The sequence below is a fragment of the Microcaecilia unicolor genome, chromosome 6 (genome assembly GCF_901765095.1).
Source record: "Microcaecilia unicolor chromosome 6, aMicUni1.1, whole genome shotgun sequence".
NCBI lineage: Eukaryota > Metazoa > Chordata > Amphibia > Gymnophiona > Siphonopidae > Microcaecilia > Microcaecilia unicolor.
The window spans coordinates 79,277,609-79,292,993 of NC_044036.1; the positions used below are offsets into that span (position 1 = coordinate 79,277,609).

Genomic DNA, 15,385 nt, shown 5'->3' on the forward strand with positions numbered 1-15,385 from the left:
TATTTATTTAAATTGACATTTTTCATTGCATTTTCTGCTGCTGCTAGTGCTAGTTTGACAAGAGCAGCAAGCTGCAGCCGGGGGGGGGGGGGGGGGGATCATAAAATATGAAAAGGAAGGGCGGGGGGGCAAGATGGAACAGTACTCTGGATGGGAGAGAAAGAGGGCGATGGCAATGGGCATGAATGGCCAAATTTCAGTGAGGATATCCTGTTTCCTGATGGGTCACTCTTAACTGTTGTTGTTGTTGTTGTTGTTGTTGTAATCTACCTTGGGAAGCCTGGTGTTATAAAGTTTGATGGAATATATTGAAATTAAATGGAAGTAGAATTAAACTCTCCTTTCATTGAGGCACACATGGAATCAGATCTTCATCTGTTTTGTAGAAGTTCACCTTTTAGATACGCAAATGGATTATTCTGTTTTGAACATGTTTCAGGGGGAAGTGGTTTTATTAGTCAAAATAAATATTTTGTTTGCAGATTTCTTTTGTTTATATAAATGTGCTATAAAGCCCCTAATGCAACCCATATTGGTTTTCTTATATTTTGTTCTTGTGATAACTTATACTAAGCCAAAACTGAAAACTCTTATCTCTGTCTGGTTGGTAATAAAAGGAGCTCATTGTGAACACTATCTACCATAAAAGATTGTTTTGTGGCTGTATGAAGAATTGTGATATTGAATAAATAAGCATATGTGTGTGTGTGTCCCTAGTCATGATGCATCCTAAGTTTATATAATCCTTTCAAGAAATCCACCCCTGGGTCTCTCCCCCCCCCCCCCCCCCATCCAAATTGCAGGGCAGGCTATGCCCGCAGAGAAAGCCTGTTGTTAATACTTTACCAGCTAACTCTCTCCCTGGAAATAGCCAGCTCTGCAATTTGTGTGTGTGTGTGTGGGGGGGGGGGGGATGCAGAGGTGGATGGGGGGGCGCAGAGGTGGGGGGGGGGCGCAGAGGTGGATGGGGGAGAGAGCCTGTTGTTTAAAATGTAACAGCACATCACTGCAAATGTGGCTCACATTGAGTACTCTTATTAATAAAGGAACATTTTGTGAGAACTTTACTTTAGGGCATGCTCCATTTTTTTGTGACAATCTCATCAAGGAGACCCTGGGGATGTAAAATTTCAAAATGCCATAAATCGAGCTGCTGGTCTAGAAAGTATCCAGAGCGGAAAGTACTTTAGAACTAGTCCTGGTACAAGGGGTAATGGAAGTGGGCCTAGTTAGTAATAATGATAGCAATGCAATCAAAAAGTTTCATCACCAGAAGGAAACCGATAAAAATAAAAAAATCCACAAAAAAACAACAACAACAAGAAACAACTGTAGTCTTAATTTTAAAAAGGAAAACTCTAATAAAATGAGGACATTAGTTAGAAAACAACTAAAAGGAGTGGTTTCCATGGTCAAACGTTTGTATGATGCATGAGCATTGCTTGAAAGGCCATTTTAGAAGTTCAAATAAAATATATTTGAAACATCAAAAATGGTAGAAAGAAGGGCAAACAATAGGCTAGTGTGATTTAATAATGAGGTGGAAGAGGTAGTGAAAGTCAAAGGAGCATCTTTCAGACAATAGGAAGCAGACCCTAATGAAGAAAATAAGGATAAGGCATTGCTGTAGAGGCAAGAATAAATACTTTTTCAGTACACATAAAGCAAAAAGCCCCTGAGGAAGTCAATAGAACTTCTGGAAAACCAAAGGGTAAATGAAGTGCTCAATGAGAATAAGGTAATCAGCTAAATAATTTATTTGCTTTGGTCTTTACCAGGGAGGATGTCAAGAGTAATTCCCATGTTCAAATGTATAAACAAATTGTCAGGATCAGATTATATTTACCCCAGAGCCTCGAAAGAGCTGAAACATGAAATTTCTAACCTATTAACAGTAATCTGGAATCTATTATTCAAAAGGATCCCAATTCCAGGAGAATGGAGGGTGGCTGACATAACACCAATTTTTAAAACGTGTTCCAGGGTGAGCCTGGAAACATTAGGTCAGTGAACCTGATATTGATGCTGGGAAACATAGGTGAACTATACCATAAAATTGAATTACTGACCATATAGGTAGGATGGTTTAATGAGAACAAATCTGCTTAGGTTCAGCAAAGGCTACTCTTGCCTCACAAGTTTATTAGATGTTTTTAAAGATGTAAACAAATAAGTGTATTTGGATTTTCAAAATGCTTTTAATAAAGTTTTCATGAGAGACTGCTTAAAAAATTAAAGCTATAGGATAGGAGGTCACACCCTTTTGTAGATTACAAGTTGGCTAAGATACAGGAGCGTAGCCAAACACCCAAGTTTGGGTGGGCCTGGACCCAAGGTGGGTGGGCAGAACTCCGCCTTGTCCTACAAGTGATTTGGTTTCTCCCTCTCTTGCCTGCATGCCATATGGTCTTTCAAACATCCCCTCTCCCCCGTATACCTTTTAAATAGCAGATTTTCACCGGCAGCAAACAGTTGTTGGGAGGTTTTGGCTGGTGGGGCTTGGGGTCCCTGCCAGCCACATTATAGATGTGCTGCTACTTGGTGGGCCTGAACCTAAAGTGGGTGGGCCTGGGCCCACCCCGGCCCACCCTTGGCTACACCACTGCTAAGATATAGGAAACAGAGAGTGGTACTAAATGGTCAGTTATTAGAAAAGGTTCACTATTAGGATGACCATAAGGTGTTCATTCGAACCTGTGCTGTTTAATATATTTATACATTGTTTCAAGGAAGTAGTGGTGAGTCACACAAAATTATTCAAAGTTGTTTTAATAGTAGAAGATTGTGAAGACTTGCAAAAGGATCTTGTGAGACCAGAATACTGGGCATCTAAATGGCAGATGAAGTTCAATGTGGACAAGTGCAAAGTGGTGCAGTAAGGAATAATAATCCTATAAAGAGATATAAAATGTTCTGAGTTAGAATTCACCACCCAAGAAAGAGACCTGGGGTTACTGTACATTGACATTTTCAGTCCAGTGTGCTGTGGCTGCTAAAAAAGCAGATACAATGTTAGGGATTCTTTGAAAAAGGATGGAGAAGAAAACTGAGAATATTTTTATGCCCCCATATAGATCACCATTGCAACCACACCTTTAGTATTTTGAGGATTTCTGGATCACTGTATCTCAAAGGATATAGCAAAACTAGAAAGGTTCAGAGAAGGGCAACAAAAATGTTAGGTGGTCTTTTACTAAGCGGCGGTATGCTTGCTTAACCGGAAGTACTGCCAGGCTACCTCAGCAGCCCAGCAGTAGTTCCTACCCCCAACACATGCCACTTCTGATTCTTCAAAAATATTTTTATTTTTGTAGCACCAGTGTTTACCCAGCGGTAAGTGTGGGAGCCATTACCACCACCTCAATGAGCAGCGGTAAGTGCTCCCACCTGAAATGGCCGTGCGTCAAGTGCTTCACTTGCCACATGGCCATTTCTTTAAAAAAAGCTTTTTACCCATTGTGGTAAAAGGGGGTCTCAGCGTGCATCAAAAATACACGTTAATTCCAGCCCATGCCCCCTTTTGCCACAGCTTAGTAAAAGGACCTCTTAAAAAGGATAGAACACCTCCCTTATGAAGAGAGACTAAACACGTGAGAAATGTTCAACTTGTAGAAAAGATGACTGAGAACGGATATGCTAGAATGTTATAAAATCATCAGTGGGTGGAATGGTTTAATAGAGCACAGATGTTCAATCTGTCAAACAACTTTAAAAAAAAACATAAGGAAACTCAATGAAATGAATAAGAAGTAGATGGAAAACATCATTGGAAGTTTTTTTTTATTTTCAAGCAGCATATAATTAAACTTTGGTTTATATTCCTCGATGATGATCTCAAGGATTCAAAAGAGGTTGGGACAAGTACTTGGAGGAAAAGTCCATTATAAATTATTGGCTTGGTTTAAAGTGATAATAGAATGATGGAGACATTTATTGTTTATTGAAGTGCAAGATTGTAACAAGAGAAACTTCTGTACATAGTTATAATGTGTAGATAAGAGGAGAAACAATAATAAAGTTTTTTTAAAACATTTGCCAAATAAACTTGGCAGAGCCTTTGTTTAACTCTGGAAATGAGCTATGAGAAATATTTACTTTTTGGAATCTGCTTAGTAGTTTTATACCGTGCTGGTCAGTGTTAAAGAGACAGGATTCTGGGTTCAATAGACCTTGGTCTGAGTCAGTAGGGCTTTTCTTCTGTTCTTTATTTTATTTTTTTTTTTACATGACTACAATTTGTATAAGATTTGAAAGGTAATTCAGAGTTACAAACAACAAACAAAATAAGGCAAAATCTTAAAGCAGGAAATTTACAAATACGCATTCTGAAATTGAAGTTCACAGTTTTAGATGGATGGAGAAATGAAGCAGAAGACATAGAAAAAGGGGAAAAAAAGAACTAATATGACGAAAAGCCTTTAAACATGCCCAAACTTCAGACACAACCTTCCATTATAACCAGGCATCATGAAGACCCGCCATCCAGAACCTGCTCAAATCTATCCCAAGGAGCCTTATCACACAGTTTAGATGGCTCAGGTGTTTTTGCATTATAATAAATTATACATCTGCATGGATATTTTAAAAGTAAATGTGTTGCTTTCTGTTGAACCTTGAGCCACATCAACAAAAGTTGTTGTTGTCTTCATTGGCTAACCCTAGCCAAGTCCAGAAATACACAGATCTGAGAACCACAAAAAGTCTGAGATCTATATTAAAAAAAAAAAAATTATCACAGTCTGACTCCAACAGAGATGGAACGATCACATTTGACAAATTGGAAAATAGTCTACCAAACTGTCAGCTGATACTACTGAATCTTCCAGTTTGTCTTCTAAGCTCTGAGAGGGTAATGCTGGAATATAACAACATTTGCTAAATTAAGGAAATGCTGTCTCAGATAATTTCATAACCTCAGCAACATATTTAACAAAAACATCTTTTGGTGAAGCACCAGATAGTTTTGGAAAGTTGACAAAAGAAAGATTTCTACCTCAAGAAAAATTTTCGATACTTTCCAGCCTCCTATTTATAATTATTTTGTGCTGGATTCAGTAAATGGAACTGGTGCTTAGCGGTATTCTGTAACAGGCGCTCTGGGATCAGTGCCCTTTATAAAATAGCGCATAGCGCTGGGATCCATGCTGAACTTTGGGTTCAAGGAGTTATACCAACTGAAAGCAGGTGCAAATCCTAGCACACAAATTGGGCACAGATCCACACCATTGTATAACACTGCACATATTTTAAAGGGAACACCCCTGATTCACCCATGCTCCTGCCATGTCCATGGCCCTTTGCAGATCCACATGGAAACACTTTGGGTCCCTTTTGTTAAGCTGCGTAGGTGCCTATGCATGTCCAATGTGCGCCAATTTGGAACTACTGCCCGGCTACCACGTGGCCCAGTCGGTAATTTCATTTTTTATGCATGTCCGATATGCGCGCTGGAAAATATTTTTTATTTTCCGGCATGTGGCACTAACTGGGTGGTAATTGGCAGTGTACTCAGGCTGACAATTACTGCCTGGTTTACACTTGAGACCTTTCCACTAAGTGGGTGGCGGTAGGGTCTCAGACCCCAAATGGACGTGTCAATTTTTATTTTGCCGCATGTCCATTTTTGGCCAAAAAAGGCCTTTTTTACAGGCACACTGAAAAATGGATCTGCGCGCATCCAAAACATGCACCTACACTGCCTGAAAAATGGCTTGCGCTAGTTTAGGTGCATGTTTTGGATGCGCACAGATCCAATTTTCAGCACATCTTAGTAAAACAATTAAGAATATAAGAATAGCCATATTGGGTCAGACCAATGGTCCATCTAGCCCAGTATTCTGCTTTCAACAGTGGCCAATCCAGGTCACAAGTACCTGGCAGAAACTAAATAATAGCAACTTTCCATGCAACCAATCCCAGGGCAAGCAGTGGCTTCTCCCATGTCCATTTCATTAACAGACTATGGACTTTTCCTTCAGTAACTTGTCCAAATCTTTTTTAAACCCATATATGCTAACCACTGTTACCATATCCTCCGGCAGTGAGTTCCAGAGCTTAACTTTTGAGTGAAAAAAATATTTCCTCCTATGTGTTTTAGAAGTATTTCCATGTAATTTCATTGAGAGTCCAGTGGTCTTTGTACTTTTTGAAAGTGAAAAATCGATTCATTTCTGCAAGTTCTACACCACTCAGGATTTATAGACCTAAAACATATCCCCCTTCAGCTCTTTCTTTTCCAAGCTGAAAAGCCCTAACCTCTTTAGCCTTTCCTCATACAGAAGGAGTTCCATCCCATTTATCATTCTGGTCGCTCCTCTTTGAACCTTTTCTAATTCCGCTATATCTTTTTTTGAGATACAGTGACCATAATTGAATGCAATACTCAAGGTAAGGTCACACTATGGAGTGATACAGAGGCATTATAATATTCTTCGTCTTATTTTGCATCCTTTTCCTAATAAATCCTAGTATCCTGTTTGCTTTCTTGGCCACCACTACACACTAGGTAGAAGATTTGAGTGTATCTACAACGACACCTAGATCTTTTTCTTTAGTGCTGACTCCTAAAGTGGACCTTACCATCAAGTAACTATGATTCAGATTATAACTATGATTCAGATTATTCTTCCCAATGTGCAACACATTGCATTTGTCCACATTAAATTTCATCTGCCATTTGAATGCCCAGTCTTCCAGTTTCCTAAAACCTTCCTGCAATCAGGGCCGGTCTTAGGGTGAGGCGACCGAGACGGCTGCATAGGTCCCCGCGCTCAAGGGGGCCCCGCGCGGCGCGCCTGTGGTTGCCCCGCCCGCCGCTCCCAACCCCCCCCCCCCCAACGATCGATCGCTGTTCTGTAAAAAAATTGAGAAGCGTCGAGTAGCAGGCAGGGCCTTGCTTCTGCCCTGCTAGTAAAAATCTCCTGCACATCGTCGGGCCGGCCTTCCCGCATTAAGTCCCGCCCTCCTCTGAGGTAATAGGCTATTACCTCAGAGGAGGGCGGGACTTAATGCAGGAAGAGCCTATTACCTCAGAGGAGGGCGGGACAATGCGGGAAGAGCCTATTACCTCAAAGGAGGGCGGGACTTAATGCGGGAAGAGCCTATTACCTCAGAGGAGGGCGGGACAATGAGGGAAGAGCCTATTACCTCAAAGGAGGGCGGGACTTAATGCGGGAAGGCCGGCCCAACGACGTGCAGGAGATTTTTACTAGTGGGGCAGACGCGAGGCGCTGCCTGCTACTTGGCGCTTCTCAATTTTTTTTTAAAGTTAGTGGGTGCAGCAGGAGAACAGAGTTGGTAGGTGGGTCGGGTTGGGGGGGGACTCAGATGGGAGAAGGGTGTGGGATGGGGGTTCTCAGTTGGGGGGTGGGGGTAAGGGGGACTCAGATGGGAGAAGGGTGTGGGATGGGGCTTCTCAGTTGGGGGGAGAGGGTAAGGGGGACTCAGATGGGAGAAGGTTGTGGGATGGGGCTTCTCAGATGGGGGAGGGGGTAAGGGGGACTCAGATGGGAGAAGGGTGTGGGATGGGGGTTCTCAGATGGGGGAGGGATAAGGGGGACTCAGATGGGAGAAGGTTTCAGGGTGGGGGTTCTCAGATGGGGGGAGGGGGTAAGGGGGACTCAGATGGGAGAAGGGTGTGGGATGGGGGTTCTCAGATGGGAGAAGGGGGCTGGAACTGGGGTTTGAGAAGGGGCCATATCGGAAATGGGGGCCATGCATGGGTCTGGTGGGAAAATGGGGCATGCGTGGGTCAGGTGGGAGAATGGTTCTGGGGCTGAAAAGGGGGGCTCTAATACAAGGCATGTGGATGAAGGGGGCTGGAACTGGGGGCTGAAAAGGAGGGTAGGTGGGATAAGGGTTCTAGTCCTGGGACCTGAGGCTGAAAAGGGGCAGGGGCTGAAACTGTGGGTACTGGGGGCTGAAAAGGAGATAGGGAGAAGTGGCTGGGGCTGACGCTTGGGACTGGTGAGAGAAAAGGGCTGGGGCTGAAACTGGGGGCTGAAAAGGGGACAGGGAGGAGTGGCTGGGGGCTGAAGCTCGGGACTGGTGGGAGAAAAGGGCTGGGGCTGAAACGGGGGACTGGTGGGATAGTGGGGCTGGAACTGGGGGCTGAAAAAAAGGGTCGGAGAGAGGGGCAGATCCTGGATGGAAGGGGTAGCGAGAAGGAGGGCAGAACCGGATGGATGGGAGAGGGAGGGCAAATGTTGGATTGAAGGGGCAGAGAGGGAGGGCAGACAGTGGATGGAAGGGATAGAAAGGGCAGACAGTGAATGGAAGGGGCAGAGATAGAGGGCAGATGTGCACGGAAGGGGCAGGGAGAGAGGGCAGACATTGGATGGCAGAGAGAGAGCGAAGACAGATGCTGGATGGAAGGAAGACAGTGAAAAGAAGATGAGGAAAGCAGAAACCAGAGACGACAAACTGTAAATAAAATATATATTTTTATTTTTTTGCTTTAGGATATAGTATTGTAGCTATGTTAATAAATGTTTATAATAGAACATGTAAATAAGGTAACCTTTTTATTGGACTAATTTTAATACATTTTGACAAACTTTCGGAGAACAAAGCCCCCTTCCTCAGGTCTGGATAGGATACTGTAACAGCTCTATACTGTATTGACCTGAGGACGGAGGTTTTGGCCTCTGAAAGCTAAATGTATTAGTCCAATAAAATGGTATTATTTTATTTTCTATATTTGTTTTATTTCTATTTGTTAATTTGTAAAGTGGTGATTGGTATTTGTTAGTTTTTTTTTCAAATTTACATCTGTTGTCTTTATATTTTGCACAGTACTAGGGGACATTTTCTGTTTCTGTGGTGTTGTTTTGTATGCAGAGTCTGGCATCTTGGGGGTTCAGTTTAATTTTTGTCTAAATAGAAAGTTTAAATATTACTACTTATTCTATAGTGGATTAGGGTGTATCTGTGTTTGTGAAAAAGACATGGCTTTCAGTTGGCATTGACTGTGCAGGATCGACAAGCCCTGGAGCTAGGGGCCTTGGAGCTCGGAGGGAGGGGTGGCCGGCTGTGGAGCTAGGGTGTGGGCGGAGCTAGGGTGGGGCGGAGTTAGGGTGGGGTGGGGCTAGGGTGGGGCCTCATCAAATTGGTCTGCATAGGGCCCCACACTTGCTAAGACCGGCCCTGCCTGCAATTTTTTACAATCCGCATGTGCTTTGACAACTTTGAAAAGTTCTGTATCATTTGCAACTTTAATCACCTCACTCATCGTTCCGTTTTCAAGATCATTTATAAATATGTTAACTAGCACTGGTCCCGGTACAGATCTCTGCGCACTCCACTATTCACCCTCCTCCATTGAGAAAAATGGTCATTTAACCCTAATCTCTGTTTTCTGTCCAATAAGTGTGTTTTTGCCCCTTTCAGTGCCTTGCCTCCATTAGACTGCTTTTACCATGCTGAAAATTCAGCGCAGAAATAGCACGTAACATTTGGCGCCTTATTTAGAATTCTCCAATTATCCTTAATAATTGCTGAATCAGCTCAGACTTTTTTTTTTACTTTCATTTCTAATCTTCACATTTTTTCCAAAGTAGATAGTTCAGCACTTTCATTATTAACAGATTCTAACAAATTACTTATCTGGCTGCTTGAAGAATTGAATTATTGGGATAGTACTTTCCCAAAGGATCAATTGCCATCCAAAAAGGTTCTGGGATAACAGACAGTTTCTCCAGGGAAAAAGCTCATAGGTATTGAGCAGCCAGTGTTGAAGAAGTAGACTCAATTATAGTGGAGAATGGCATTATGTCATTATTCTATTGAGCTGAAATCTAGGCATTGTCCTATGACATGGACCTTCTACTCCACCATTCTCAGACTCAGCAAATACCTTTAATGTGGGAGGAGGGAGGCTGCCTCCTCTTCTCTGGGATCAATGTGGTTTCAAATGCCTGGAAGGACACTGTCCCTCCTGCTGGCAAATTTTTCTTCAATGGCTGCCTCTCGGGAGGAACTGTCACATCTGGGCCTTAGCCCACATATCTATTCATAAGAACCACCACAGGTCCAATTTCTAACGCCCTCTAGTAAAAAAGGCCCTTAATTTGCATTTACAGAGTCGCTCCAAAGCTTTTAATCATTCTCTTCTTGATTCCTGTAATGTAGCAGTAAATTATTTATTTTGATTGAACCTATAATCATTTATATTATCAGAATTTGTAGGGGATTTGACAAGAATTTTCACAAAAAGGCAAATATTTCTGATGTCTTACAAAGATGTTCATAAACTATTGACTTTTTGCATAACCTTCTAATATACAGGAGAACGTTATAAAGATCTGAAGAGGGTAGTTTATTTCCAGTGTCTTTATAGAAGTGAAATTTTAGCTGAAATCAAATTACTTCAGGAGCTAATTCAGGACAGCTCCATTTTAGAAAGGATATAACAGTTGGAATTGAGATATCAGAGTTAGGATAACTCATGTTTCACCAGTATTTTGGAACAGAATCTGCTGACATAGAAACTGTTCTAAAACACAGGAGAAATGGATGTTTATGCAGTGAGTAAGGGCAGCACAAACATCCATTTTAGGAATAAAAATGTTAAACATTTCAGTGGGTTGAAAACCAACACATAAACATGTTTTTGCTCACAAATACATATTTATGTTGCAGAATAGCAAGGAGAACCAAACGGTGGAGAACAAACACAACCATACAAAACTGGAATATGCAGTCAAAATGCTTCAAAAGTCCTTTATTAAAACAAACACTTAATTTATAGCAAAAGAACCTGACACGGGCAATGTTTTGACCTTACAGCCTGCATCAGGAGTCCAGAACAGATTTACAAGAAGTCCAAAATTCTTTTTTTTTTTTTTTTACAAAAGTTCAATACTATATGAATAAACAGAGATAAAATCATGAATACATACATATAGGCAAACAACCATAATACATATAAATATCTATGTTCCCAGCACATACATGTTTATCTTTGCCATTATAGAAAAATAAACATATATTTTTCCAACGCTGTCACAGAGACAGGTTTCTTTTGCCAGTTTGGCATTTGAGGGTAGGGAGAACAAAAATGACTGGAGGATTAAGGGGGTAACCTCCACTAATCCCTCCAGTGGGACTCAATATAAGCTGTTTACCAAATCCTAAACATGCTTGCTATCAGGTGTAAGTCCCAACATCAATCCTTTAGGACATAGATTTTTAATTATTATTATTGTTACATTTGTACCCAGTGCTTTCCCACTCATGGCAGGCTCAATGTGGTTTACATGGGGCAATGGAGGGTTAAGTGACTTGCCTAGAGTCACAAGGAGCTGCCTTTGCCTGAAGTGGGAATTGAACTCACTTTCTCAGGACCAAAGTCCACCACCCTAACCACTAGGCCACTCCTCCACTCCCTTCTAAAATGGGGAATACACGTGTATCACCTTGCAACACCTTTGTCCTATCCAAAACACACCGAGACCATGCCCCCTTGTTGTTTGCACACCTATTCCAGATTTGCAAAAATGGGACTTCGACATTTAAGGAAAATAAAATTCAATTTAAGCACATTTCAAATGTGAATAGGGTTTGTAAAATGAGAACTTAAACTTCTGCTTTTGAATATTCCCCACACCAACAGCTAAATTTAGGAAACTAGGACTAGATCTTTAGAAGTATTATCTGGCTAACTTTGGACAATAACCAAATAAATATTCCCTCCTAACCAGCTAAATCTGTGCACACAAAATCAAAAGTGCGCAAATTTAGCTGGTCAGAAAGGAGCAGGTCCAGAGGTATTCCAAGAGTAGGTTACTGTCTATACTTAGCACTGTCTAAAAGTAACCCTACAGCTCTACTGGCACAAGTAACTGAGGGAGTCTTTTACTGAAGTTTAGCTCGAGTTATCTGCAGCAGGGTCCATTTTATTCCTATGGGCCCTGCTGCAGATAACTCAAGCTAATCTTTAGTAAAAGATCCCCTTAGTTTCTGTAATGCAATACTTACAATAAACAAAACTATACCTCTACTATCTTTTTGTACTTTCAGTTCACATTGTTTCTATTTCATGATGATATGTCTTGCTAGATAGCTTGTAGATATAATACCTACATAGAATCAGTATTGGTATTGTCATGCCTGGAAACCTAAAGCATATATGACTATAACAATGCACAATAATTTTCAGTAAATGTGGGTTCTTTACAACAATCATTTGTGTTTAGAAGAACTGCTAGGCCTCATTCAGAGCTATATCCCTGTGCACACATCAATAGGTGTCAGGTGCTGCCATTTTTCAAGTGAATAGACATCTACTCTCTCATGCCTCTTTGTTGACTTAGCCAGTTGCATATGAGTGGAAGCTGGGGAATGGAGGACTGAGGGGGACTAGTTCTTGGGGGGGGGGGGGGTGTAATTAGGATAGGCCTTGGTACCAAGGAAGCAAGCATTATCGGTAGGGTCTACATTCTTTTAAACTTGAGCAGGTTAGAGGTCCAGAATCCTACCAGAGAGCTGAGGTCCTCTGGAAAGGGACATCTAATTTGGAACCAGTGGTCCTTTCAAACACATATCACCACGTATAAAAAGGATCCAGACAGTGAAGTGAAAAAGCATATCTAGGTACCTAAAAGATTGGGAGTATAGGCCATAGATCCTCTTGACTCTCCCCTGATTTGGAAAATGAATGTAAAAAAACACAGTTGACTCCTCTCTTCAAGTGTGATCCCATATAACATATTTAGACAGCAATTCTATAACTCAGCACCTCCATTTAGGTGCCCCAAGGCAGTACAGTAGAAGCCTATTCTATAACAGTTATAGAATATAGGTATAGTTATCAGGCTATAATCTGTTCAAGAAAGACATGGTAGGAAGAAAGGGAAGGCACAGAAAAGCACTATAATGGATGCAAGGCACCAAAATGGGGCAGGAATGGCAGATCTATGAGAAAAAACACGTACATTCCCATTTATAGAATAGCACCTAAGTGTTTCTATATGGATCTGCAAAGGGTGCATGGCCAGTGGAGTGACATGGGTGGGTCAGGGGTTTTCCCTTAAAATGCGTTCAATGTTATAGAATAGTGTGGATCTGCACCTGACTTGCATGCTGGGATTTACTCCTGGTTTCAGTTGGTATAACTCCTCATGCCTAAAGTTAAGTGCAGATCCCAGTGCTATGCGCTATGCTATAAAGGGCACTAATCCCAGAACACCTGTTATAGAATACCATTCAACACTGTTTTTTTTTTGTTTGTTTTTTTTTTTTTTTGGGGGGGGGGGTTAACACCAAATTTTAAGTGCCATTTACTGAATCCATCCCTTAAGGTGCAGTAAATGTCTACCCCCTGTGGTAGCTGCATTAGCAGATGCTGGTCACACCCCCAAGAGTTACAGCAACAGCAATACAATTACTGTGCACTAATTATTAATTTTTGCAAGTAACACAGTAACTGCAAAACTTTAATTCACTTTAGTAAACGAGCACTTTTACCAATAGAGTTAACTGGATTACTCCTTTACTTAATGGGTTAAATTTTAACCAGACAACAAGTTAACTGGATAAATTATCTGAATATTGCCCTCATGGTTTCTATAGGCAGCTTACTCTTTTGATTTTACAATGCAGAGTTTGTTAATTTTGAGAGATCTTTTGCACCTTAAAGAGCAACCTAATTCAAAATCCACAAATGAAAGTGAGCTAATGTTATTTCTTTGATGAAGTCTACTTTTAGTTAATGTTCTTTGCCCTAGCATTGTTTTTCTTAGGGTTTGTACTGATAATTTACTGAACCTATAGCTTTAAAGATATCATGTTACACTTGAACTTTATTCAGGAGCTTTCACAATCAGCACAATTTCCTGGTACGAGTAAGAGGCCCAACAAAAATAAAACAGTTTAGAAGACAGCCATCCCAAGTTTTTCTGTGCTACATTTTAAACAGTTTTGTATATAACTGCCAATATAACATTTTCAAAGTTAATCAGAGCTATGTGATGAACTTTTCTCCCAAAATAACATGTTCCTGCCCAGGCTGTGCATTCAGCAGCTTTCGAAGAGGGAAATTGTGCAAGGTAAATAAAAACTAAAACCATGCAAGCTCTAAACTCTAGAGATGGGATAAAAAACATATCTGTAAATGTTGCATATTAGAGTGTAGACATTGATTTACATGTTAAAAGTCTGTCACATTATACATACTAATGTTCATAGGCTCATGAACAAAAGAATTTAGTAAAATTATAAGGAATCAAAGAAAGACAAAGAAAATCAAGTAGGATAAAGGTATAAAATTCAAATGCAGCATCTCTGTCTTGTTTTCAGTACCCATTTTCATATAACCTCGCAGAAGTACTCAGACTCCCTAAACTCTTTCTCCATCTCCATTCAGGTACTGAAAAATGCTTCTCCACTCTTTTCAAGGTATATGTAAATGGAAATCAGAACAATTTATGATCTTATCTCATTCTCTCTCTCTTTCTCTCTTTTTCATCAACACTAGAACAAATTTCTGCCTCTCAAACATTTCTGTTAAAACTGGCATTTGGTGCTTATAAGTTTGCAGAGACAGAGAAAAATGTTATTAACATCTAAGATGACTATAAATCTATGTACCTCGATGTCCAATGTGTCCTTGCTAAGCATACGAGCCATGTCGCTTTTATTTATAGTATATTTGTGCTGGTAAAGGGTGAAAGATCTTGACACGACAGTAGTGGCGAACTGCTGTATCCAGTGAGTGCCGTCTGAAGGCAGCTTCTCTTGAATTGTGAAGGTTTACAATGAAAATGAGCAGCTGCTGTACCCAGTCAGCTCCTGATGTCAGCTGACAAGTTCATAATATCCATGGGGGTGGAGTCGTTTCTTCTCACTCATGAGCACATTAACCAGCAGGAAAGCAATGGCAACAATTCTGTAAAAGGCAGGAGATACTGATCCTTTCCCCACATTCATTAATAGCTAGAGGGTGGCACATTACAGAGGCCAGTAGCTAAAAAGCAATTGTGCCAAACAGAAGAAAATATGTTCAAGTTTGTTCATCCAGATCTCAACCTGTAACTATCTACCATGCTGAACAGAAATCAACTTTTCAAAATGGGTAGGGTACCCCATACAGAAAGTATTAATATGGCCAAATAAAGAGACACAACATATGTTGTGTCATGGGCAAAACTGGCCCAGCCACATTTAAATGTATAGAAAGCAGTGCACACACAGGGAGGAATATTGTAGCCAAAAACAGAGCATCTCTTCCCAGCCACTCATCCCTAGCAGTATTCCCCCACCTCCAATTCTCACCAGGGCCCACCTACACCATTCTCTATCTCTGTTCCTTCCAGTCCAGATTAGCCCAGCTTGTGACTCATGCACTCTCTCTCCCAGCCAGTTCTCTTCCTTACACAGTTCATCATCC

General features: G+C 41.1%; 1 protein-coding gene across 3 annotated transcripts in view; it reads right to left on the bottom strand.

Moving 5' to 3' along the window:
* Positions 1 to 14,764, bottom strand: part of DPYD (dihydropyrimidine dehydrogenase) — a 1,476,885-nt gene extending 1,462,121 nt beyond the window's left edge. For 2 of the 3 annotated variants that reach the window (XM_030205306.1, XM_030205305.1), the window contains exon 1: positions 14,587 to 14,764. In XM_030205306.1, coding sequence (XP_030061166.1) covers positions 14,587 to 14,625 — 39 coding nt within the window. In that variant the 5' untranslated portion in view covers positions 14,626 to 14,764. The remainder of the gene's footprint in view (positions 1 to 14,586) is intronic. The other variant, XM_030205304.1, reaches the window with a different exon arrangement.
* Positions 14,765 to 15,385: the final 621 nt, after the last annotated feature.